At 42.3% G+C, this 27,786-nt stretch overlaps 1 protein-coding gene across 15 annotated transcripts in view; it reads right to left on the bottom strand.

Annotated features, from left to right (window-relative positions):
- Window positions 1-6,853: 6,853 nt before the first annotated feature.
- Window positions 6,854-27,786, bottom strand: part of EPHB1 (EPH receptor B1) — a 366,648-nt gene continuing 345,715 nt past the window's right edge. For 8 of the 15 annotated variants that reach the window (XM_081192559.1, XM_081192560.1, XM_081192561.1 and 5 more), the window contains one exon: window positions 6,854-7,275. In XM_081192559.1, the coding sequence (XP_081048685.1) occupies window positions 7,011-7,275 (265 nt within the window). In that variant the 3' untranslated portion in view covers window positions 6,854-7,010. Of the gene's footprint in view, window positions 7,276-22,758; window positions 23,047-23,499; window positions 23,563-27,786 lie in introns of those variants that run through there. The other 7 variants (XM_081192564.1, XM_081192554.1, XM_081192556.1 and 4 more) reach the window with 4 other exon arrangements.

Genomic DNA, 27,786 nt, shown 5'->3' with positions numbered 1-27,786 from the left:
ATCACCCTCTCCATTAACCTACTGCTAAGCAGAAACTTAGTTGGAAATGCCTTGCAGGCTGCAAACTGGCAAACTAAACCAACTTACACAGCTGTTGTTCTCTAGCTATAAGCAGGACCGGGTGCCTTCTGTAATCACAATTCTGCACTAAGGTAAATTATATGATAAAAGCTATATTCTGAAACCTGTATAAATTATGCAATTTTGCAAGGCTTCCATCATTTGCACGATTCCGTCTCCCTTTTTCTGTTTTACTTTTACTATTTCACACAGTCTATTTCTGTTTCTGCTGCTCATTAGGAGGGGCAAGGTGTATGCGGGGCGTATAAGAAAGAGGCAGATTTAGGGGAGCAGAACCAGTTGCACTTGGGTATGGAGCTTCGGGGCCAGTGCAGGGTGCACCACAGCTATGATTTGGAATGAAGCACAAAAGGCATCACACAGGGTGTCGCTGTCATTTGAGATCCCAAGCTCTGCCCCTGGACAAGCCCTGCTCTGTGACTAATGGAAATCGTATTTAGTAACTTATATGGGCTTTTGAGTAGAGATGTCCCTATTTCATACGTCCTTGGCGCAGAATATTTAGCTAGCTGAATACAGTAACCACTGAATAATAGTAACTACTGACTGCTTGCTTTGAAAGCAGTCACTGCAATATTTATGCTACCATCAGCACCGTACTGATGCACAGGGTATTGTTGTACTGGTTACAAGAGCTAGCAGGTAACGTTACGATTCCCTATCCGTTTTTGACTTAGTGCAGGAATATCCTAGCCAGCTTTTATGTTGTTAGACAGAAATCAAATAGAATGTTCCTTCTAGCATTTCAGCAATGCATTTCAGCCATATAGCTGCTTTCATTCAACAGAAGACACCCCAAGGTTGCCAATTGCCACCCTGTAAAAAATGTGTTTGCACGGTGTTTAAGGTAGCGGAACTGCACCAGGCTCTTTACAATTGCTCATATACTGATCAATCAAGCTACCCAGAAAACATACAGTCTTCTTCTAAAGCGTTGCCAAAGGGCCAGAACAGACTGGTAATTTAAAATAACTACCAGGTTGTATGGTTATAAAGCCTTAAATGGCTCAGGACTGCAATACCTCAAGGACTGCCTCTCCCCATATGAACTGACCTTGTAATCATCATCTAAGGCCTTTCTTAGTGTGTCTCCTCCACGAGAGGTGTGGAGGGTGGCAACACAAGAATGGGACATTTTTGTGGTGGCTCCCCATTTGTGGAATGCTCTCCCCAGGGAGGCTCATATGACACCTTCATTATATATCTTTAGGTGCCAGGTGAAAACTTTTCTATTTAACCAGTCTACATCCTTTAAAATGTCTTTGTGGGAGAGGGGTTATTGGTTGGTTGTTGTTTTTATTATGTATTTTGTGTTCTCATTTTGTATTTTTATGCTGTGAACCTATAATCTTCGGAAGAAATTTAAATAACTATGTCTCTGCACCCCTGCTCACTTCACTTCGCTCACTGGCTGTCCCCCTCACCATTACCACACCTCAATTACTATTACTATTCTTAAGATATTAGCATTATTTTTCACATGGTGTTCCTTCACTAGATTGGAACCTCAGCAGGCGTTTTCCCATGAACCCTCATTTCAATAAACTGGTGCTAGAGTTGCAGGACCTATTATTTGCCCATAATGGAAAGTGGTGTTTGGACTCATAAGGGAGTATCAGGAGTACCCCCAGGTTATCTACTCCCTCCTTCAGAGGGAGTGTGTCCTGAACCCCTGGCCTACCTGGCAGTAAGTCGGTATGTCCGCAGTCCAGGGTCAATCCACATGCCCAAAGTCCAGTCCAAAGCAGAGTCCCACAGAGATCCTGGTGCATCCAAGCTGAGGTCCATCAAACATGGGCAAGTGACCAGACACAGCACGGTGCTTCCCTTTTGTACTTTGCATGCTGATTGCAGCATCTGGGCTTGACAAGGCATGTGACCCTCACCTGCTCCAAGCCTGCCCCAGCTGAGAAATCACACACCTCCTCCCAGAGCCAGTGAGCCCCATCTGGCCAGATAGGGAGCTGGGCTGTGGGCCCTTGCCTACCTGAGTCTCATAGAGTGCCTCTCGCACTGCTCCCTATGTCTCAGAGCTCACCGTGTTCATGGAGACGGGGGCCACTCTGGTGATGGGTGCTGCTGCTCTGGTTCCTGTGCACGGACCCCCATCCCCTCGTCATCCTCTGTCACCCTGAACTTCCTACACCAACCTCTCCTTCCCCATCCCCAGCTTGCCCCGGTGTGTCCCAGTCCTGGCCACACCCCTTGCCAGGATCCTCTTCCTCCTCTGCCAGTTCATAACAGAGTGTATCTCCATCAAAAGCAGGCAACCTCCCAGGCATCCGGTCTTGGGAACCACCCATCAATAGTGCCACAGTCTTCTCTGAATTTAGCTTTAGTTTGTTGACTCTCATCCAACGAACTGAGGCAGTACAATGTTCCCGCACATCCACTGCCACACCTGCCTGTGTAAAGCAGAAGTAGAGCTTTGTGTCACCAGCCAAATCTGTACTATCCCACTAAGCCCCTTGACGCCTCACCCATTTCAAACACCCATACACCTCTCATGATTACATCCCTCCCTTCTGGCTATTTTCTCTCTGCTTTCCCACTCACTATTTAAGGTGTTCAGCTTGTCTTACTTCTTTTTCTTTTGAATGCAGTGCATTTTTAGATATTCTAGGGGGTGTTTTGCTGCCATCCAGAATTCTGGAATTTCCATTGTTGCTCAGTCAGTGTCTGATGGTCTAGCTTTCAATGAGATTTCAACCAACACCATGCCGTTGTGACAATCCGTATCATTTTGAGACCCTGCAGAAAAAGCAAACGCCATCGCAAGGTTGGAGGAATGGGAAGTCTCTGCAAATCAATATGTAGAAGTGACACCCGAGAAAACGCTGCAAGTCAGAACGCACAAAGAAAATGAACAATACAAAATAGCATGCTCTGTTTTGTAAAGAGTAACCTCCAATCTGGCGTAGCAATTGAGGGATGTTATTTCAAAGTAATACTAAGAAAGCAAAGTCAAGGGATTTGATGTGCAAATGTTTCAATGCGCTCCTAAAGCCACAGCTCCTCCCAAGCGGCCTTTGCCAAGAAATACATTACAAGTGGTATGTTAAGTACAAATTGTAAAGTATTTTGTATTGGCTTTGCCATTTCTGATGTGACAAGCACTGAGAGTAAAAACTGAATGCCAGGAAATCCTTCACCCTGCTCACAATTAGTTGGCTCAGGCCTAGCTCTTGCAGAGAGGCCAAGCTTCTACCAGGGCTATGCCATTTTAGACTCCTTGGTTGGAGCTCATGTAATGGAGTCCCCACAAACAGAACAGGCACAAAAGATTCCTATACATAGAAAACTACTGTGCCAGGTAGAAGGCGAAAGGTATGATCTTTCTCCTTCATATCTAGTTGCAGGGAGCTGGATCAGGCCAAAGGCCCATCTAGTCCTGCAATCTGTTTCACACATTGGCTACCCAGCAGCTAGTATACAGGGAGTTTGAGGTGGGGTTTGTTTCTCTTTTTTTGCACAAAGTAATGCACTATTTATATAGGTTAACAACCTTCATATATTACTCAAATTAAAGACTGCTAAGTGCTTTACAAAAGACAATCTAAAATATTCATTAAAAGTAGCAACACAAGATAACATTGAAACAAGTTACATAAAATGTAAATATAACTTTAAAAATACAAATATTTAAAAATATAAAATAAAAACAGCAATTTAAAAACTATTATACTTACTAAAATTGCATGTTAAAATTGTATGCTAGAATTACATATCTGCTAAAATGATATGTGAGCTCCAACCTTTATACCCCAGATAGCGGTTTTCCCGCTTTGATTTTATTTTATTTTGCTTAACTTCATGTAGGAGGAAGATATTCTTTTCTCTTGCAGGTGTCAAGGAAGTACTTTCTGCTAGGATGAAGCCTTCTGCCTCACTCCAGTGCAACAAAAAGTGAGAATTCATTATGATGGTTATGTAAATAGGTGCAGGTTCGATTCTTAATGGTTGGGGTTACCCAGTGGCAAGAAACATGTCTAGCCTCACCACAATCCCAATGGTTCCATTGAGTCCAGTTCTTTATCTTGTTCCCTACACATGAAAATGAATGCCACTCATGCCCCCAAAGATGAAGTTGGTGCAAATTACAAGGGAAAGGGTCAAGATTAAACTTTGGAAAGAAATTTATGATAGCACAAACTAGTTCATCATGAAACAGACTGCCTTGGAATCTGTATATTTTCTTCAGTAGAGGTTTTTAAGCAGAGTATGGACGACCACCTTGTTTGGATGCTGTAGTCCTAGGTTTCTTGAATCAGGAGTGGTTGGACAAGATTACCTTTGAAATACCTTCCAACTTTTTAAGTCTTGAAATTTTGCCTTGGCTTGCTTCATATTTTCTAGCAGCTTTGCAATGGTTTTCTTCTGTTCCACTTCTTATTAGAAGTTCTGTGGTATCTTTCTGGAAACCCAAGCACACCCTGCCTTTCTGAGGCAACAGAAACTGGGAGCCTTTCCTTTTTTGCAAGTAGCTTCTAAGTTGACTTTACCACATGACCCTAAGGCTGTGTACACACTACACCTTTAAATTACATTTGAAACACATTATTTCCCTCAGTGAATTCTGGGCACTGTACTTTACCTCTCAGATTTATAATTTCCAGCAGCTCTTAACAAACTTCAGTGCCCAGAATTCTTTGAGGAAAAGAATGTGTTTCAAATGTGCTTTAAAGATACAGGGTGTTCACAGCCTGAAAATGAAAATCTCGGAGGTCCATCCTGCCACCCGAACAAATGAGAACAGGGGATAATCATGAGTAGTAAGAAAGGGTAGTAGCGAAAAAGACACAAACCACTTTTAAAACCAGCCTTTAGGGGTCATTGCAAAACTGTCCATATCGTCTGTAAATTAAGGGAGTTCCACTACAGAGACCACTCATTTTATTCCTCTGTCAGAGTTGAGCCTCCCAGTCCTAGAGTTACTCCACACTGATGAAACATTAGCCCAGGACACAAATATGTCTAAACTGACAATCAGGTTTCATAAATGACTTTGAAAACAACAGCATTATAAAATGTCAGTCCCTGAACTAAATCGATTCCCTGATGGGTGCCCTTGCAATCTCCAGTTGCCAATCTAGGGGTGAAAGGGAAGCATGGAGGAATGACTACTTGTGGGCTCTTGTGTATAAGAACGGGGGAACCCTCTCAAGCTCTTGATGAAAGCTGCCCTTCTAGGAAAACTACTTTACCCAGTAGAGGGCCTGGAACAAAGTTTAAAAAGATGTGATGTTTATGTTCTGGAGTAGGGCAAGTAATAAGGGTTGACCAACTACTTCTTATTTGTTTCATACTTCAAAGGTAGCCATGTTGGTCAATAGGGGAAAAAACTCAAATTTCACAGTGTGGTGACATCTTTATTAGGACCAACCAAAATGTCATAAAAGTGAGCAAGGTTTGAGTTCTCCAGAACTTTCCCCCGGGCAAAACAGAGTGGAGCGAAAAAGATGGCATGATGTTAAAGCCACAATATATGCCCTTTGAAACGACCTTAAGAAGGAATACAGGACTTGTGAAGACTTGATTAGATTTTAGCAATTGCTAGTTGTTAAACAGTTTCTCAAGATACACTAAGGTGTACTGGGCCAATGAAACAAAAAATGGATGATTCCTCATTTAAAACAAACAAATAAACATCCAGTGGTTAATCAGACCTACTTGTTCAATTTCTACAATCCCACTTTTTTTAAAAAAAAACAACATATTTAATTTGTTTCAAACATCCCCTTTATCAGCCTTAGCAGATACAAGTGACTCAGCATTTATTTACTGCAAGTTCATATTTGAGTTGTAATTAAGTAAGCAAAGACAGAGTCCTATGCACACTTGCCCTCAGAGAATGTTCCCACTGAAAATCAGTGGGTTTTATTATTTCTGGGTTAATGTGCATAGGATCGGATTGTAAGCAACCCACATTCCTCTTTTCTACTCTGTTGCACCTAAATTGCAGCAATCAAAACTACTCTGACTTTTCTTCCAGTTCCAGTATGTTGCAACTTCATCCCTGCTCCTTTCTTTCTCACCTTAAAAAAAGCAAGTTTGGAGTAGAAAGCTATTTGGCATCAACTATCTCTTGAGTATCCCTGTGAGTCATTCAAAGGGGTGTGGGCCAAATGGATATTATGCCAATTATCTCATAACCCAATAAACTTTTGGCTGATATATGATTCAAGTACAAAATCACATATGTACCAAGCCAATTACAAAGTGTGCACAAATTTCAAATCTTAAAGTAGATGGAAGCAAAGGCCATATGACTTTTTCATATATGGAAATTAATTTCTTGAAACACGCAGGCTCCCTTTGTAAGGCAATGTTGTTTGTACTTTGGTATCTTTACCCAAATATCACAATATTGCACAAGAAAGAACCCTTAGAATGAAAGGATGGCATTCAACAAAGTTTTACTCCGAGTAGATTAGGGTTGCTATATCCCCCAAAGTGAAAATCTTTGTTGTCATACGTCCAGGTTTTCCAGGACATTTTACCCATTTGGACACCATTTTGACGGTCTGGGAAAACCTGGACATATTGCAGCCCTGCAGTAGATACATTGAAGTTTATGAACCTAATGTAGTTGTGTTTGTTAAATTTCAATGCACAGAACTTAGTTGAATGCCACCCAAATATGTTGATGTTCCTACTCATGCAGATTGGATTCTGCTGCTAATACACAACATGCCATACTCATAAATCAGCTCCCCTTCCCTTCAGATAGCATTCTTCAATCTCTCAGCTACTAAAGTTTTTTTTTCCAAAATCAAGGTTATTTCGTAATTTTTATTGAGTGCAATTTTCAGTTTTTAGTACAATATTTTTTTGAAAGTTACTGTTACAAACTGACAATTTTGACACAATCAACAAGTTGAAAGGGAACGAGGAAAATGTACAAGAAGGCGCAATCCTTTACAGACATCTCATTGGCTATGTACACGGTGGGGGCTCTGTTGGCTGGGACAGTGCATGCTACTGCGGGAGGACTCTTCCTTCCTCTGCTCATCGGGATGGAGCATGTTCTTGACACGAGAGCTTGGCATCACCCTCAGGAGGTCACAGCTCATCTGCAGGGCATGGCCAGCTTGCCAGCGGAAAACAAGGACAGGTCTGCGGTGGTAAGCTTCGCTGTCAGGGCTGGCCTCTTTCCATGTCCTTCCGGCATCAAACAGTGGCATAAAAGTGTTCCTAAACAACAGCGGGCAGAAACGAGAACAAGAAGAACAACAAAAGGTTAGCTTTTTAGTTTTTAAATTGTGCACACTCTTATAGCATTGTGAAGGCAGACATATTGATGGTGGAGGAGGAAAGAGGAGTCCTATCTGTTCGTTGTCACCTATTAATTTTCACCTACTACGGTAATTTTCATCTATAATTAATCAAAATTTTATATTGAGTAAAACGATGGCAATTTTAAAAATGAAGTTATTTATTTAATGTATTTCTAAAAATACAGATAAGCACCATCTCATAAGAGACGATAAGCACCCTTCTATCTCACTCTGAAATGAATGATGCCCCTACGAAGAGGAAGTCTACCATAATAAATGTGTCACCTAAAGACAATCCCCCCCATTGTTTCAGTTCTGTGCAGATTCATGCAGATGAAAACATATAGGCTCAATCAGCTAGACTTTATTTATTCAGGTGACAGTCCTAGTTTTAGCAATGAGTCCTGGCACCATAATATGTTCTTTCCATTGGATTATAGTTGCAGAAGCTTCTTGCTACTGCTTAGGAACTAACTATACATCCATAATTTGAAGCAAAAATTATATGTTGCTTTTATCGATCTAAAGTCAGCTTTTGATACGGTCCCAAGACACGCATTGTGGCAAAAATTGGAAAAGACAAATATAGACCTCCGTCTATTATTTCTCATCAAAACATTATATACTGACACATCAATACAAGTAAAGGTGGATCTGGCTGGCCATCTCACCACTAGAATTAAGACCACTACTGGAGTCAAACAGGGATGCATTTTGGCACCTTTCCTGTTCAATTTTTATATTAATGACATGGTTAAAGAACTGGAGGGCCTACAGTTTGCCCCTGTTACAATTCTCGACCAAAAACTCTCAGTTTTAATGTATGCTGATGACCTAGTACCTGTATCTAGAACCCAGGTGGGCCTGAGACGGCTGCTTGCAAAATTAAGTTCATATTGCACGAGGAATGCTTTATCTATAAACTATGATAAGACGCAGGTCATTGTATTTGGGAGGCGTTCTAAAAAGCATGTTTGGCACCTGGATGAACACATCATAAACCAAGTAAATACGTTTAAATATCTGGGATTGATTTATTCAGAAACGGCCTTTTGGAATACACAGCTATCCAATATTAAATTGCAAGCCTTTAAATCAGCAAAAGCCATTCTAAAATTCGCTGCATGTAAAGGTGGAAATCTGGTCAACCCAGCTCTATATGTATAAAGCAAAAACAATGGCCCAGATTTTATATGGTGCAGAGGTTTGGGGTACCTCAAAGGTCTCTGGTCTGGAACCCCCACAGAATTATTTTTTAAGAGTTCTTTTAGGTTTACCCAAAGACATGCAATCTGCCATGGTCAGGTTGGAAACTCGCATGTTGAGCATAGAGAGCCAAATAGATAAAAGAATTCTCTGTTACTGGTTTAGAGTTCAACAGATGGACAACACTAGGCTACCAAAAAAAATGCCTGATTGAGCTCTCAAATGGATTACCCTTTAAAAACTGGGTACATCATGCTGCCCAACTGATGGGCAAATATGACCTCTCAGTGACTGAGATTAAAGAACTCCCCTTATATTCACAGAAAAATATTTTTAAACGAACCATAAGGGCAGTGGCAACTAAAAACGATCTAAACTATATGTGCACATCTACATGCACCCCATTGTATTTTAAACTTAGAGAGGTCAATGAACACATATCTAATTTTAATGAATTGACTTTTGCACAGCTTCGAAAAGCTTTTACAGAGCTACGACTAAATACAATAAGCTCTGCTTATAGAGATGGGAGACATAGAGGCATACCAAAAAACGTGTTTGCATTAGGGGATGTTCTGAAGTAGAGGACCTTATGCATTATATCTTGCACTGTCTGTTATATAATGATGCAAGAAAAAGATTTTTGGTACCTATAATGACAGGGTCCCCTGGCCAGAACCCCCTTGATATGATGTTATATCTCCCTGCAGACACAGATAAGTATGTGACCTGGCAGGTAGCACTTTTTGCAACTGCTGCTAGGAAAATTAGAGCAAATTATATAGCCAAGGTAGCCATTAACTGTAAAGGAGATGAATTTATTTGATCCTATCTATCTACCTCAGGCTATGCTCTATCTTTGTCACCAAACTCTGAGTATAAATTGCACACTGTATTAATTGATATTGTTTTTAACATTAGTGACCATGTGATGATTTTAGCTTATGAATTTTATTGTTTAATGTTTTTATTTGTACATTGGGGTACTTTTATAGCTTTGTTTAGAGTATGTAATGTTTTAATAATATAAATGTTTTAAGTCTTTTTTTACCAATTCAGTATATTTTCTTTTAATTGTCAAATAATTCTGTGTACATTGTGGCAACCTTTGGCTATGTGCAATAAAACTGACTGAGATGGAACTAACTACTACATTAAGTACTGCTACCCAGTGCAGCTCCCCACTATGCAGAGGTGTTTGAGGGTTCTGGTACAACTCTATCAAAATATATGCCATCATTATTTCTTCTGGCACATGAGATTACCTTCATAAGCCCTGCCCCAGCTAACTAGCTTCCCAAAATGGTAGTTCAGAACAGTTTTCAATGTCTTTAGAGCATCTCTAGGGTCTCCTGTCCCCGAATTCCCTTTTTTATCATTCATTATATTTTAATAAATTTCAAAATTTCACATATACATTCCAACACATAAAAACTTGTTATTGTGTTTATTTCAACTTCCCCTCCTGTTTTCCATGGTGTTTTTAATTTCTCACCGTTGCTGCACCCTATCACTTGTCCCTGAATTCCTGACTGGCTGGCAAGATCTGCCATCTAAACTCACCACCATTATATTACATGCATATACTGGAACAATATGAATGCACACACATACACACAGAGTCTGTATATTGCCATCTATGCCTTCTGCCTACTCTACTCTAGCCTACCTTTTCATTTTGAATGTACAACTTTCCTACTAACTTTTTCCAGAAATCAGCACTGAGTCAAAGGAAGTCCTGACCCAAATGCCTTTAAAACTGGTATCTTGAACCCAGCTTTGGAGTTTCTAGCCCATGTGTCTTCTTGACACCTTCAGCCCAAAAATAAATTACAATGTTTTCTAGTGCACTGAGAGTTGGGGCTAAGCCAATGCTCTGTGCTCATGTAGGAGAATCAAGCTCTCAATGACAGCATCTCTTCACACTGATCCAGTCCCTCTCCCCATTCTTTACTTTTTTACTTGGGGCAGGAGGAGGGCAAAATCAACAAAGCTCCCTATATCATCCTCAGCCTCCCTGCATGACTTTTCTGTGATTGTGCTATTAAAGCAATCTGTAAAGGGTGAATAATATTACAGCAATAACGTACTTGGCCCTCAGCTACATTGATTTCTTTTCATGTTTCATTCGTAGGAAATCAGGTGTGGGGGGCAATATCCCCCCTTTCCCTTTTCTCTTTGGAAATACTGTGGTTTTCCTTGACTGCCCCTCCTCTGGTTTGATGCTAGGCAGAGGAAATTACCCCTTGCCTCCACTCTTTGCTACAGATTAGCTCCAGCTCTTGGATATGTTTGCTGAAATCTATGCCTCTAGGCAGTAGAGTTAATAACAGGAGAATTGACACCTCTATTGCCCTAATGCCAGCATGAGCCATAACTTTAATAAAACAGGGTTTGCTTAATGTTGCAGCAGTAATAACCCCTGTCCAAGGTTGCCTCCTTCCCCCTTTGTAATTCTCTCAGAAATGGCGCAAAATTGGCCTGCATTTTACCAAAAGCTCTGCATTGCTTTGGTGCCCACCTTCTCCTCAATTTGAAGTTTGTGATGGGGCTTGAGAGTCAATAATTTGTAAAATGGTTTAGGAAGTGCAAACACCAATTTACATGGATTTTGAGAACCTTGATTCACCACATATTCCTTGCTTCTGCATTAAAGGGGTGAAGAATAATCCTTATTCTAGGAACACTAGACAGATAATACAGATGTATGCACCAGAGAACTGAATGCTGAATTAGAATTATCTGTTAGCCTTGCCCTGACCCACTTGTGCCAGGCCGTCTGCCTGCATATAAGGTGAAGAGCTGTAGCTCAGTGGTAGAGCTCAAACTTTGCATGCAAAAGGTCTCAGGATTGATCCCTGGTGCCTCTCTCCAATCTCATACCCTGGAGAGCCACTGTCACTCAATGTAGATAACACTAAGCTAGGTGAGACTCAATATAAGGCAGCTTTCTGGGAGAAAAATTAGACCAATGTGCTGGACAAAAGCGGAATAGGTGGCTCTCCTAAGGAGTTTCCGGTACAGATGATTAAGGTTGTCTCTTAAAGAAAGAAACGACGCATCATCCGCTTGTGTAGTTAGTCCTGAAAAGAGCAGCAAAGGGTTGCCTGTTACCCATGCTGTAACAGAGAAGTGTAGCCCAGCAGCAAAATCCCATTATTTAGCCACGTCAGGGGGGCAAAGATACTTTTAATATACAATTGCACATTGGAAACATAAAACCACCACATTAAATAGCAAAGCAATTGACCGCTGTGTCCCCTTGCCTAGCTCCTGATAACTAGGGGCTGCCAACACAATTATACTGGGGCTTGTGTTCCACCATCCTAACTTACTGAAGCTTAAAAAATGTCCCTGCTGTGCCTGACATTTTGCTTCTCTTAAAATTCATCATCTTTTGGAATCAAATCATTTTTGCAAACCTAGGTAGTAATGAAACTTTTATTTATTAATCTGGGATTCACATGGGGGAGAAAAGGAGAAAGGAGGAGGGCAGAAACCAGTCAGAGAGAAATGCAGAACAGGGAAGCTTGTGGAAATTACCCGACAGGGAAAAAGATAAGTGCGTATGATAGGGTTAAACAGGCAAAGCTTAACATGAATAAAATCTCAACTGAAATCAGTGTGATTTACTTCCAGAGTTTAGAAGCAGGGTGAAAGGAAGACAGGAGTGTAACCAGAGGATAGGCGTAGAGTCTGCAGAAAGGTATGCCAGATGGATCCAAGCGTATGTCAGAAACTGAGTTTTACAGCCCAGTCTAAACTGGAAAGTACATCCTATTGCTTTCAATGAGACATAATCCTAAATACATGTGCACAGGAAAAGATATCCATCTTTATATATATTTATATATCTTGGGGTACTCTGAACTGAACCAACTGTGCCTCACTGCACTCCTGCTTCTAAGGCTGCACCCCACCAACATCAAAGGCAGGATACAGATTTTGCCTCCTCTGCAACGGTGTCCAAGTGCAGCACTCTCCCCCATAGAAAGGAATGTCATCCATTCACTTACATGGAGAAATCAAAAGTATGTGTTCAGGAACTCTACCCCGCCCTTTGCCTCTGGTAATACCAGTGAAGATTTCCCCCAACTGCATTTCAAATTACAGCCGGTCTATTGTATCTCCTAGGGCAAAATGGGAATCAATGATGATGATGATTTTGCATTATTTATGTACTGCTATGAATCTCTATGGTGCATTACAAAGCATAAGAAGATAAATCCTTGCCCTCCCCAGACACCTTGCAAATTAAAAATTGACACAGGGGAGGGGGGCACTTCATATAGGCACATGCAAACAGGGAAGGATATGGGTTTATTTCAGTTACCCGTACTTAGGAGTAGTTACAGTGCCTTGGGAGTACCAGGCAAATGTGGCTTAATTGAAAAGATTGGTTTTGAGGAGAGATCTGAAGGCAGGAAGAGAGGCAGCATCCTTCAGATGTTCTGGGAGAGAGTCCTGAGCTTAAAAGGCATCAAGAGCAAGCAAATTCATTTGAGGGGGCAGAAGATCTTTAGATGACTAAAGAGTGAAGGTCACAGGCAGGGCTGCCACAGGATATGATGCGACCAGAGAGATAAGAAAGGGCAGTGGGAGTGTAGAGGGCTTTGAAGACAAGCGCAAGGAGTTTGTGCTTGATCTGGGAGAAGGCCAGAAGCCAGTGTAGGGATTTAAGGAGGGTAGAACCATAAAGGAGATGAATGATTTTGGCAGCAAAGTTCTAGACAGAAGGGGGTGGGGACTGAAGCAAGACAACGAGTGGACCAGAGTGGAGACAGCAGCAGTTGTCTAGGCGAGAGCTGACCTAGAGTAGTCAATGAAGGATACAAAGGGAGGAGATTGTAAAGGGAAAATCAACATGACTTGGCAACAGTACGACGGCAGGCACAGAAGGGAGAGGAGTGAAAGATAAAGCCAAAGTTTCATTCCTGGACAAGAGGAGGGTAGGTGGTGACATTTTTAATAGATACAGAAAATGATCTGAGGAGAGGTGGAGTGCTTAGATAGCAGTATGAGACATTTACCCTCGAACATGCTAAGTTTAGAAATCAATGAAATGTCAAAGTAGAAATATGAAGCAGTTGGAAATGCAGAACAGGAGGGAGACAGGTCTGGACCAGAGAGGTGTAGCCAGCTGTCATCAGCATGTAGGCACTACTGAAAGCTATGGGATTTTATGAGGGCATTCAGGGCCGGTGTGTCAAAGGAAAACACCAGAGGGTCAAGAACAAATATCTGATATAGCCATGAAGAGGATGTTAGAGGGGAGTTTCAGGAGGGTGCAGAAACCAGATTGTAGGGGTCAGGAGAGGAGCTGGAGGAAAGGAAGTTGAGGCAGTGGAAGTAAGCAACAAGTTCCAGCTGTTTGGAGACAAACAGAAAAAGGGAAATTAGTTGGTAGATGGACAGAAAGGAAGGGCTGATGCATTATTATTATCTTTTAAGGACAGAGGAACCTGTGGAATACTTAAAAGCAGCAGGAAATAAGTCAGAAAGCAGAAAGAGGTCGATAATTTATATGGTGGAAAGGCAGGAGAATGAAGGGGCAGGTTGCAAGAAAGGACAGGATGAAGGAGGCACAGGGAGAGGTGGATTAGGGGTGAGGTGAAAACCGAGCCAGCTCCTATCTGCCTCTGCATGCCTCTGTAAAAGAGGTGGTTTTTATACATACAATGTGAACAGATTCTCACGTTTCTAAGACTATTCCTTGCTGATAGCAGTAGCAGACATAATAATCTATCCTTGAGCTCAGACCTGCAGCCTGCACAAGACTCTTCCACAAGAGACTATGATATAGCTAATAGTGATAAAACTACACTACTGAGATTTATTTGAGATTAAATGGTCCAATAAAAGTACAAAATGTTGTTAACACATCATATAATCTCTAGGCCAAACAGCACCCCCCTGCTTCAAATCTTCATGTGGCGGAAGCAGCGCTGCAGAATGGTGCACAGATGTTGTTACCCGGCTCCAGTGTAGAGTCAGTGTGGCTTCTGTGCCACAGTAAATTACAAGGAAAGGAGGGGAATGCCAGCTGTACAGATTGAAAACATGCCTGCAAATATGGAGCAATCCTGGAATAGGGTAGGCAAGAGGAAAGGGTGGGGAGAGGAAGAAGCCAGAGCAGCCACTGTTGCCTCTAATTGTTCATACAAGCACTCCCTGGTTAGTTGCCCTAACAATGTCATCTCCCTAGGGAATCCTAATTGTCAGCTGAGTGCAGTTTCACACTTCACAGGGAGGATAATTTGACAGCCACAATTAACTCAAATGGGGCTTTGATTCTATGAAGGGAGGCCATCATGTGGTTAAAAGTTATATATATAAAAAACAACTGTTAACACTGCTCCCCACCAGGTGTGTATGAGACAAAGCTCATTAATTTCCAGAAGTACTTGAGAGGGAGAACACAGAGCAAAGACACAAAGGAAACTGCAGTAAGGAACATAGCTCTCCACGCGGGGACAGACTCCCCTTGGCTTTTGCCATGACAGATGCAGAGTACAATTCAAAGTTCTGGAAGAGGCTGAACATCCCCTTGGCAGGCAGTTGACTCATTCCTCCTAGAAGAATGTGTGCCAAGAGGAACATGTTCAAGAGGGCCAAGAATAAAAGAATCAGCACAGCAAATATAGAGATGAGGTTATTCTGGATGGCCTCATCCTTTTGTGACTCTTTCCTGTGAAAAGGCAGGCTGCACAATCCCTGCACGTTCAGACTACATGGAATGAACTGAGGAGGACGGAACAGGATTGTAGCAGTAGGCCCTGCTTGCACACCCAATCCAAATATTATGCCTCATGCACTAAGCCTAAACAGACAATGGCTCTCTGTGCAATCTGAGGACCTGTGAAACTTCACATATTCCGGCTGTTTGTGCACAGGCTCTGTGAACTCAAAGCCAATGCAAGAGAAGAGTTTGGCGCTGACCTCTGCAATCCCACTCACCCTACTGCATGTTCAGTGCATACTGACTGTAGTGCACAAATTAAGACCTCCCTGAGGTTCAACTACAAAATTCGTTACAATGGACCTTGCAAGGTGACAAAAATCTCATGCACCAACCTCTGAAAAGAAAACAGAACTTGGACAAATAGGATTTTTAAATGCTTATTGCATTTGCCCTCACATTTTGAGCATGTGGCTCTTCTTCTGTTTTTTACTGTGGCATAATTGAGGCTGATAGAAAATGAATCCATGGCAGGGAATCTCAAGCTCTTTCCCACCTGCTAGTTCTCTCCTACAACCTCCCCTCTCACCAATGGGAATGCCCTGTGCAGATGGAAATGTAGGTCAAGAACATTGCTGGGAGAAAGTGGTGAGCAGAGGTCATTTCCCCCACTTTCTGCAGCAAATCACTTTCTTCTTGCAAATGAGAAGCATAGGCTTGGTTTTGGAGACATGTTAAAATCTGCTCTCTTAACCCTTTGACATTTCGTGGAATTTAATCTAAACTTTACCTTACAATCTACACATTTGCATCTCACTACTATTTAAGAACTGCCAGGAATGTTTACCTTGGGTTTTATTTTCTCCTCTAAACAAGTCATAAAACTCTTAAGAAACATTCTGTATGAACTAAACTAGGCAGCCCTGCAGTTCCTCCCTTTTTATTTGTTGAATAAGATATACTCTGATATGACTCAGAATTACTAAGTAAGGGAGCAACAAATGAAGAATCTTAAGACTGGATACAGTAACCAGATTTGTTCTCCACTTCTCTGCAATTTTCAGTAAGTCAACAGCCACTCTAAAATTGATGAGTTCCTAGTACTTTAGATTCCATAATATCTGGAGAGTCTGTGAGATTTAACAGTAATCAACCATAGATCATAGATATGATGAAAGGAATTTGCAAATAATTCTTGTTACTCTCTCTTTTTCCCAGTGTGTGTGTGTGTGTGTGTGTGTGTGTTCTAATTTGCTACAGATTCAATGCTTGCTTCCTAATTACTGGACTCACTTTCGCCCTAACAATGGCATTATATGCTTGCTTTGATAAAAACTGGGAAATGTGAGGAAAGTAACTAGCACTATCAGAAATGCAACCATTACACAAATAAGATACTTGTGTTTTTAAAGTACAGCATCTACATGGAGAGGGACAAGCCGTGTAGCCCTTGTTAAATAGTATCTGTATACTACAGTGCAACTCCAGGCTTAGGGTACAAAACACACAGATTACTCAGCAGTCTACAATAATGACAGCAACTGTGGTCTAGTTATTTTTGGAGGAACATACTCCTCAGCACGGTATATTGAAAACAGGATAATAGAATCATAAATCGTAGAGTTGGAAGGGACCACAAGAGTAATATAGACCAACCCCCTGCAATGCAGGAATCTCAACTAAAGCATTCATGACAGGTGACCATCCAACCTCTGCTTAAAAACCTGCAATGAAAGGGAGTCAACCACCTCCCGAGGGAGACTCTTCCACTGTCAAACAGCTCTTACTGTCAAAAAGTATTTCCTGAGTTTTAGTCAGAATCCCCTTTATTGTAACTGAAAGCCATTAGTTCAAGTCCTACCCGCCAGAGCAGAAGAGGACAAGCTTACTCCATATTCCATGTGGCAGCCCTTTAGATATTTGAAGATGGCTATCATATCTCCTCTCAGTCTCCATTTTATCAAGCTAAACATGGCCATGTCTGTTTATGTTTCTCCCTCAAATAGATCAATGGAAGAAGTAGACATTCTTGTTATATTTTTCATAATATGTTCATATCACCTGTCTCATCACTACCACAGCTCTTTCCCATTAACTGGAAGTTCAGCAGAAGTACCACATATTTTGGCCTGTGAGTCACCCTGTGACAGGGACAGAGAATAGTCACAAATCTAGAAAATGGGATGGAGATGATAAACATGGCAGAGCAGAGCATCAGAAGTGGTATTGTGACATGGCAATAACACTGAACAAAGGCCTAGGTAGAATAAGCTAGTCAATTCTTCTGCACATATAGGCCTGGTTCATATAACATGGTAAGCCAAACTATTGTTTACTTGAACCACACAAGACATATGGGCTCGTGAAAATGAGCTTGCAGGTCCTTTGGTATTTCCCTGGTCCTTCTTACTGAATCATGATGAGCATAGCCAAAGATTGGACTACCATGCCATCTGAACCAGGATTCATAGTTAAGCTCTCTTGTTATGTACTGAGTTGAATACGATCCAAAATGCAGCAGTCTGATTGGTCCTAGAACAATAGGATTCAGAATGCAGCAGTCTGATTGGTCCACAGGAGCCACCCAATCCAGCTCCAGGTGGAAGTGAATATGCAACCTGATTGGCCTACAGGAGAATCCCAGAATTAGCCAATCACATAGGGCCCATTATGTAAATAATGTATATAAAGCAGACATTCTGGGGGAACTCCCATTCCTCCTCACCACTATGAGCTGAATAAAGAGCATGAAATCCACTCTCAACTCTGAGTATATTTCATCTCTCCTCACTAACCATGAGTTGTAGTCAAAGTTTATTATTTGCTGTGGTCTGTTCTTAGCTACAGCACCACGTGTGAAGTTTAACCATGAGTCCTGTTTGGACCTACATGCTAAGCCAAACCTTGACTTAGTTCAGTGCCGTATGGGAGCAAACAGGCCCAATGACAAACAAAGTGGCCATAAGTGTTTCTCCAAGATCCCACATGTACACACTGTCCTGAGAAACAACAGTTTTGCTAATGCAAACCAGACCATGGAGTGTGAGCTAGAATAGTCAGGTGGCCTTGCTATAGGCTGTTAGCCAGGAACCAAACTCAGAGCATATGGAAGAAAAGGGAGATGTTTACTAGAGCAGTGTTTCCCAATCGGTGTTCCGCGGCACACTAGTGTGCCGTGAGACATCGGCTGGTGTGCCGTGGGAGGAAGGCGGGCGAGTCGGGCGGTGAGAGGCGGCGGCGGCGGCGAGGATCCGCGTCGAGCCGGGGGCGGCTCCGCGGTGGTGGTGCCGAGCGGCGGGGCAGCGCGCGCAAAAGGGAGGATCGCGAGACAGCGGAGGAGGAGGAGGCCGGCATGTCCGGGCAGCAGCAGCAACAACAGCAGCAGCAACTCCCGCCGCCGCCCCCTCCTCCGCCCGCTATCGCCGCCACCACCACAACAGCCGCCGCCGCCTCAGCTGCCCTCGCTCTGCTGCCTCCTCCCACCCCGGCAAGGGGGAGGGAAAAAACTTTCACTTTTGTGCGTCCCTCCCGGCGTGACGCTGCGCGCTGACGTCACGGGGCGGGGCTTTAATGGTGGTGTGCCGCGAGATTTTTTTCCGGCTAACAGGTGTGCCGTTGCCCAAAAACGTTTGGGAAACACTGTACTAGAGCACACTATCACACAAAGCCACTGGCCTCCACTTGTTCCACTGTATTTGGAGTATGCTCGAAAGGAAGTCATGGTGACCATCTGGTCTTTCCTTTAATGTAGAACATAAGGATATCTTGCTCCCTTCAAACTAAACCAGTGCATCTATTCAATGGAAGAATGGGGAAATCGGTGTGTGTGTGTGTGTGTGTGCAAATCCCAAATTCAGTTCTATATGCCCCTTCCTAAAAAGTTATTGCAAAAGTTTGTTGTTGTTTTTAAAAAATCTGAAAATACTATTATTTATTTAAAGATGGGCTAGTGGTGTCTTGTACCAATTACTCATCTTCCTGATAGTCTTTGGAAATCACAATTTGCATTTTAGATAAGAAACTCTCCAGGCATCCTCCTCCTGCAACACAGTTCTTGGCATGGGCTATATTTCATGCTGTCAGTCCCACTCATTGCTAATTAGCATGGAGAATTGCAGTGATGTTAACCATAATTTTCATCCCTTCTCCCCACCTTCAAAACAAGGGTTTGGTTACCTAATGAGACCCCTGAGGATAATCAGAAAGAAACAGGGACAAATTCAATCATGGTGCAGCTCTGGTAACTTCAGTGCTATTACTAGCAGAGGGAAATAGTTCTAAAGGGAAAAAATAGACACAATACACCAGTGGGAGAAATAAAAAGTAAGGGGGAAATTATTATTTTTTTAAGTTATAGAAGGAGTAATTTGGCATAATATGTAAGAGCACAAGATGAAGACTGGACATTTTGTGTAACTGTGCCATTAAATTTGGCCACTGGGTCTCTACTTGTCACACTGAAATTTCAACTTAAAATGGGGGGAAATGCTTATGTATTCAAAATGGATTTTCCCACTACTTTACAAATATCACACCTGACTTTAAAAACATATGAGATAAGAACTATTTGGGCAATAATGATGATAAGGATATGCTATATAATTTCCAAATGCACTTTTAACTTCCTCATATGTGGACCTGGGATTTGGAGTCTGGTTACATGTCGCAATCACCGCCTGAGAAGTAGCCAGGGTGTGACTATTGAGTATCTGAGGCAGGCTTCCCCAGCCTTTTTGGCCAGAGAGCACATCTCAAAATTTGCAGGATTGCGGGCAGCACCAGTCACACAATAGCTGCTAAGGGGTGTGTGTGGCATAACATTAAAAGAGAGAGACAACTACCCCTGACAACCTTAGGCTTACCATGGGAAGTCAGTGACGTCTTTGCTGGTCCTGAATCACACAGTATTGATTTTGCATACACACTGGTGCTGTTGCTGTCTAATAGCAGCAAGGAGCATTTTTCAGCACCAGAATGAATACATACACACACACACACACACACACACACACACACGGTGGTCATGCCTTACTTTTAATTCACAGAAATCATTTAGAAGGTCTCTGTACATCTTGCCCTATAACTTTCATTCCAAAATAAAAAAAAATCCTTCCAGTAGTATCTTAAAGGTAAAGGTAACGGGACCCCTGACCATTAGGTCCAGTTGTGACTGGCTCTGGGGTTGCCGCACTCATCTCGCTTTATTGGCCAAGGGAGCCGGCATACAGCTTCCGGGTCATGTGGCCAGCATGACTAAGCCACTTCTGGTGAACCAGAGCAGTGCACAGAAACACCATTTACCTTCAGCTGGAGCAGTACCTATTTATCTACTTGCACTTTGACGTGCTTTCGAACTGCTAGGTTGGCAGGAGCAGGGACTGAGCAACGGGAGCTCACCCTGTTGCGGGGATTCGAACTGCTGACCTTCTGATCAGCAAGTCCTAGGCTCTGTGGTTTAACCCACAATGCCACCCGTGTCCCTAGTAGTACCTTAGAGACCAACTAAGTTTGTTATTGGTATGAGCTTTTGTGTGCATGCACACTTCTTCAGATATGTGTGCATGCACATGAAAGCTCATACCAAGAACAAACTTAGTTGGTCTCTAAGGTGCTACTGGAAGGAATTCTTTAATTTTGTTTCAACTACGGCAGACCAACACGGCTACCTACTTGTTTCTTTCCAAAGTGTTAGAAAAAAGGAAAGTCAGAGTCTAGGCCCCATGCCCAAGGGCACCTTTGAAAGCCTTCATGGCCACATGGCACCCACTGGCGCTGGGTTGGCAACCACTGATCTAAGGACACCCTTCTGGACAATCAGCAGTCAAGGACACCTTGGAGTGACATCATTCTTGGTGTCATGCTCAGAGACCAGGAAACACTGCTGACTAACAGGCCTTTGTCTTTTCACTATCTCATTCTCTGCTAGCTGAATAGTGATAAGGAAAAAAATTATCACCAACAGTGCCTCGCTTTCACGTAACTTGATGTCAAGCAAACACTTCCAGTTTATTCACGTTCTCGTGGTCTAGAAGGCACCTTTAAAATTCTCAGCTGCCATAACTGGTCTGCCTCTCATGTGATGAGTGTAAAATGCAGCCAATTGCACAGTGACAAATGATTGTTCCTTCAAAAACTGTCCTGAGGTCTTATGTACTGTCTTTTCTTCATCTATAAGACGCCTATATGTATAAGATGCCCCCTATTTTGGGGGACCCAGATTTAAGAAAATGGGGGTTGGTGAATCTGTGTATAAGATGCCTCCCAATTTTTGACATTATTATTTTAGGGGAAAAACCTAGTCTTATACATGGAAAAATACAGTACTTCCTTCAGACCTACATTCAATGGTTTGTTCTGTGTCCCATGTGTTAACCATCCCTATCTTCATCTTCACAATTCTCCCTTCACATTTCCCCCTCTCCCTCAGTAAATTAATTCAAACATCCATATTGGTCTGCTGTTGGGTCACAGAGATGTGACTTAAGCCTTATAATGAAAGCTTTCTTATGAAAATGATTTATAGCTTTTTGTCATCTTCTTGTCAGATGACCCATTTTCAAGTCTCTGTTTCTTGAATGTAATCTGTTTGATTTCACCTATTATGTTGTCTGGTCCTAACTGAGATTTTGTACACCACATAGACATATTTTTATATGAGTTTGTGGTATAGAAATGAAATAACAAGAGCACAATATATTTGGGGGGTCTCCTATTTTCTGTAAAAGGGCAAACATCCCCACCTATACAGGCAATTGCCAGAGCTTCAGCTTCTTCAGTTATTTTATTTATTTCATAAAATTTATACCCTGCTTGATTGTTTTTTTTAAAAAACCAACCTCAAAGTGGTTTACAAAATAAGTGTTTGCAGGTTCTAAATATGCCCACTTGAAGCTAATCTTGAGTGTTTCTGAATAAGGGTTAGGTTTAACAGCTAAAAGTATATTGGCTGGTATTCAACTATGTTTTACTCAGAGTAGGTCTACTAAAAATTGAAGAACCAAAGTTAGTCATGTTCATTGATTGTAGTGGATCTCCTATCCTATGAGTAATCCATAGCCGAATACCACCCGGTGGGAGGAGAGAAAGAGAAGGACCTAAAAGAGAGAAGTGGTGATAGGAAAAGCTTGAAAATGTATAATTGTGGTGATTTGTTATTCATGCACCATTGATTGGAAGAATCTCCTTTCCACCTCTTTCTTTTGATGATGAAGAAGAAGATTTTGGATTTGATATCCCGCTTTATCACTACCCTAAGGAGTCTCAAAGCGACTAACATTCTCCTTTCCCTTCCTCCCCCACAACAAACACTCTGTGAGGTGAGTGAGGAGGCTGAGAGACTTCAGAGAAGTGTGACTAGCCCAAGGTCACCCAGCAGTTGCAGGGACACGAGCCTGGGTCACCACATTATGAGTCTACCACTCTTAACCACTACACCACGCTGGCTCTCCACCCCCCAACAAAGAATCTTGTTGTTTACAACAAGCAATTAAATATGGAGTAGAGGCGTACAGGGACTAGTTTTCTTACTATTTTTATGACTTTTTTGACAACAAATTTTCTGCTTCAAGGTCTAGGGAGTCTTCTGTAAATTTTCATCCACTGTTCAAAATAATTTGGAAGGCTGCCAGGCCGTTACTGGAAAGTTTCCATCTTGGCAAGTTCTTGTGAAAGAGAGCCCCCAAATCAGATTATGACATGCAAATGAAGAACATCTATGTAGATCGTCTTCTTTTGCTCACTTGGAGCTTTAGAGGGGAACCAGATGCAAAATGCCTAGTTGCACAGCACGAGTTGTGATTTAACCTATGATCAGAAAAGTAAAGCCTTTTACATTTTACAAATTGATTTGCCTGCTACCGAAACACAAAAATAGGCCCAGAGCAGGGAGCTGGTTCACATTAAGATTCATTCGCTACAGTTAGAAAGATGAATTTTTAAAAGGAAGCCCTAAGATTTGACAGCTTTCCAAGTGAACACATTGTAGTTAAAACTTATTAGGAGCATTTACAGATCAAAGGGAGAATCTACCTTGCTTTCTCAAATTGCAAATGTGTAGCTTGCAGTTGCAAATCAGCAGCAGTAATCATAGTAATTCACCCAAAACCATAATGCATAAATGATGCTCTGTGTTCCCTGTCCCTGCCAGCTGGAAAACTCCTACAGCATCAGAATCAGCTACACCCTCCAGTTTCTCTGCCAACACATTGTATGGCAAACATTATTCCTCCAAATAGTGGGAAGTCTGCCCGATTATACCTTGTGACGACAGGAAACAGTTGGGTTGTGCATCTGTCTGTTGCAGACCAAGTTCTCATAATCCTGGAAGAAAACTATTTGCAATTATAAAAAATAAAAGCAATACTTCTGATGGGATTTTAAAAAACTAATTCTCTAACTTCTTGCCCAACTCTGCTCAGAAAGAAACTACTGAAATATATAACCAATGTATTGTTCACACATAGTGAGAAAATAGGTGCAACACTACCAAGGTTAGCAGGTTTAAAAGGGGAAGGAGGATATGGCACTCAAGACATCATTGTACAGATTTTTGGGACATGTTTAATGGATGCAAAGGAATGAATAGGAAACAGCAATCATTCCGCATGTGCTTGTCTTTGATCTGCAACCAGCTCTTAAGAGTGCTGGATCTCAGATATTTATATGTCTATATAGATCTACACCTGCAGCTCTTGGAGCCCCAAGAGAAGGCTACTTCCCTCAAACTGTTCCTGGTAGAACTTACTTAGTGATAATACTGTAGTCAAATTGCCTCCGGTGAGGCCTTCTGCTCTGCTGAACCCTTAGTAAGTATAGCTAGGCTGCTCTTGTTTCACTTGATGGTCTAGTGAAGTAGGAACAGAAGAAACAGGAACTGGGAAGGCAAAAGGTCAAGGGTGGCAAGGGGGAGAGATACAGTGGACGGGGGAAACACACAGAAATATAAGAGTCTGAAAAAAGGTAGGAAATGAGGATATGACCAGAAGGGCAGATCTGTGAAAGGAATAAAATTCAAGAGACAGTCCAAACAGAGGGGGAAAGGTGGAAGGGAGCTGGTAAAGTAAGATCTGAAGATCACATTGATTAAAAACCAACCTTTGGCTTCTGGTTTATATTTCAACATAAATAGGAAACTGTTCATGCCAGCCTTCCTAAAATCCCACTACTTTATTTCAGCCCAGATGTTTGATGGAAACAATGGTATGAAGAAAAAAGTTCTGATAATTTACAGATTATGAAAATATCTGTACTAGGAGAGAAATTCCACAAAAAAAACTATAATAGCCATTTCTCACCCCACTCATTCTCTACCCATGAATGAAAATTGTCCTTTCATAAGGGAATTAAAAAAGGGAAGGTGTGCATAATATAGAAATCAACACTCTCCACAATTACATTCATGGGTTACTCTACCCAATGGGTGAGATCGTTATATCTCCCATCCCCATGGGTCAAACTGATAGCTGAGGGGTCCCGTTCACCTGATAATCACCTGACATCACAATGACATCAGGTGACTTCTTTTTTTTTAGCTTGCATGGTTTGAAAGCATGCCACAAGACCAATTGTGGAGAGTTTTAGAATGTAGAACTGATCAGCAGTACGTGGAAACCCCTTAAGGCTAATCCAGGTCTTTATATGCCCCACACCTGGTGTCATCAGATGTCAGGCAGGTGACTTGGCCAAAATGATCTCCCAGCCCAATTGAAGAGGTTAGTGGACCGAATTAGGCCCATGGGCTAGAGGTTGCCAACCCCTGATCAAAACTCTGGAGCTTCCTGATTCTACTTGCAAGAAGAAATGTTCTATGACAGGGACAGCCTATATGTTCCCTCTACAACAATTTCCATCAGCTCCAGCCAACACAACATGGCCAATGGTTCAGGATAATTGGAACTGTAGTCCACAATATCTGGACCACCACTTTGGCTACCCCAGCTCGATGAGTATGGTAAGAAATGCCTATACATATTCAGAGTGTTTCTGTTCAAAGGCAATAATTGAAAGCTTCTGTATGCATCAGGCATTAGATCCCTCCCTCCTGTCTACAGCAAGGTCATAAATAACACAAGTCTCCACAGCACAAAGTACCTGATGACTTGTAGGTCATGGATGTCGTGCACCAGGCTAGTTGCACAACATGCTGCAGGAAATAATCCCACGATGACACATCGGCAATCATAAACTAGCACACACTATCCAGGTCACTGGGGAGCCTAATCCTTTGTATACCTAAGAGTGACCCATCAGTGAAAGCTGTTACTCAAAAGATGCGATACAAAGCAGAAAAAGAAAGGGGGGAACAATTAAATACAGTCCTAAGCTGCTGCTGTAGCCTGCAAAGAAGGATCCTGGAGAGCTTTAAAGCACAAAGGAGGAAAGAAAAGGTTTTCTCTTTTAAAAATTGGTACATTAAATCCAGGGAAAGCTGACAGGCTGAGAAATAATGGCCCGAGTTTACTCTTATTTAAAAACTGGCTGCCTGCTGCTTTCGCTGCGATCCCCACTCAGGCTTTCAGCACCATTTCAAATTAAATATACATAAGTGCTTTCAAAGAGCTGTTAATTTGAAGGTCATTAAAGAGCATAAAATATATTTCCTTTATTTATAAAGAGGCGCATAATAATACTATGCATATGGACTCCTCTCTCCCTTCCTGCAGTATTTATTATCTCCGATATGAAAGCGATTGACTTCCCTTGGCTACCAGCTATGCACTCTGTCATCCCCATTTGAATTACTGTTATCACAAAGCAGCCTCCCCCCTCCTTTGTAACCCTCCCATCACTTGGCCTTCTCTGGATCATAGAACACAAAGGGGGGGGGGAAATACAGAGAAGCAGAAAATGCACTAGAGCAGCCCAGGCATTTGCTGGGAGGGAGGGTGGGCACTCAGGATGAGGGAGAAACCCTGCAAATAGGGTGCATGCTTGTGGCTAAATGGCAAAGGTACCAGGTGCTCCAGCCTCAAGTGCCACTTAATGCATCCCAGGTCAGTGCCCCAGTGTGCCACAGCTCTGCCAGGTCTGTTGCTCCTACCCCAGAGCTATGGTTATGGCTCTGCAGCACACAGTGGAATTGCAAACAGCCATTTAGCAAACACTGCACCATCTGCCCATATCTGTAAGGGGCATTTTAGCACCTTTCCCTGCTCATTCTCCCTTGTTTGCAAACACCAGCCCTTGCAAACCTTTGTTCCGTGACCTCCCTTCCGCCCCCATCTTGGCAGGGCAACCCCCTCCTGGCTTCCTCCCTCCCAACCTCTCTGCCCTGCTCTCCCTTCTTCCTTTTGCCACAGCTGTCTGCTTTAGGAGATAAATTACCTGGTGCTCAACAGCTTGTCAGCATTCTCACAGCTTATCCACTACATGGGAGGAGGGCCGGGCCGGGCTGGGGTGGGTGGGGAGAGAGGAGTAGGATGGGAATTTGCCGTTGCCATAGAAATGTAGGGATGAAGCTGACAATTGAAAACCATTTCATAGATTTAAAGACATGGCTGAGAACAAGGGAGAACAAGACACACTCAGTCACAGGAAATAAAGAGAAAGGTGAGATCGACAAATAGATAAATTGATAAACAGCGAGTGGAGAAAGCTGCAGACCGAGAAAAGAACAGCTTTGGGTGTGGAAACCAGGGAGTGGAAAGTAATGCTAGGGTTCCCCAAACAAGAAAGACGAAAGAAGAATAGGAAGCTAGGGAAAGTGACCATATCTTCCTAAGTCCAAGGACCTGAAATGGAGAGCAAATTTCCATAGTTTTCAGAAATGTAGATGGCAATGATTACTGATTAGGTGTTACCTCAGAAAATGATCAAAGGGTGGTATACAAAAATATGACCTGGGTGGTGGGTGAGGTGACCATAGGTGACAAATATAAATAATACTAGAGAGAAAAAGTACTGTATCTGCAAATTAGACTAATGGCTTATTTGTAGACAGGGGAAGTCAATGTGGTGTACAGTGGTACCTCAGGTTACATACGCTTCAGGTTACATACGCTTCAGGTTACAGACTCCGCTAACCCGGAAATATTACCTTGGGTAAAGAACTTTGCTTCAAGATGAGAACAGAAATCATGCTCGGGTGGCGCGGCAGCAGCAGGAGGTCCCATTAGCTAATGTGGTGCTTCAGGTTAAGAACAGTTTCAGGTTAAGAACGGACCTCCAAAACGAATTAAGTACTTAACCCGAGGTACCACTGTACTTCATTTGTTGCTGTTATATTAGAAATTCCATCTTCCCTAATCTTTGGCCATGTTAGCCTAGGATGATGGGAGTTGTTCAACAACATCTGGAGAACAGTCCTGATACCCTTGTTTTTACAGTGCAGGAAGGGAGCACTGAGAAATCAATTCCAATGGTCTTTCTCCAGATGACACACAGAGCAGCAAACAAATGCAGAATGCCATGACTAAGGATGGACAGAGCAGCCTAAGTCCGTCCCATTTCATTTTCACTGGCACTCAATCATACATCCATTCTATACCATTTTCTATATGGATCTTTCAAAAGATTAAATGAAAAGTGCACATCCAAATAGTATGC

This window comes from Podarcis bocagei (genome assembly GCF_964188305.1).
Source record: "Podarcis bocagei genome assembly, chromosome: 4".
Taxonomy (NCBI): Eukaryota; Metazoa; Chordata; class Lepidosauria; order Squamata; family Lacertidae; genus Podarcis; species Podarcis bocagei.
Note: the sequence above shows the minus strand (reverse complement) of the source record. Positions and strands in the feature narration are given on the sequence as shown.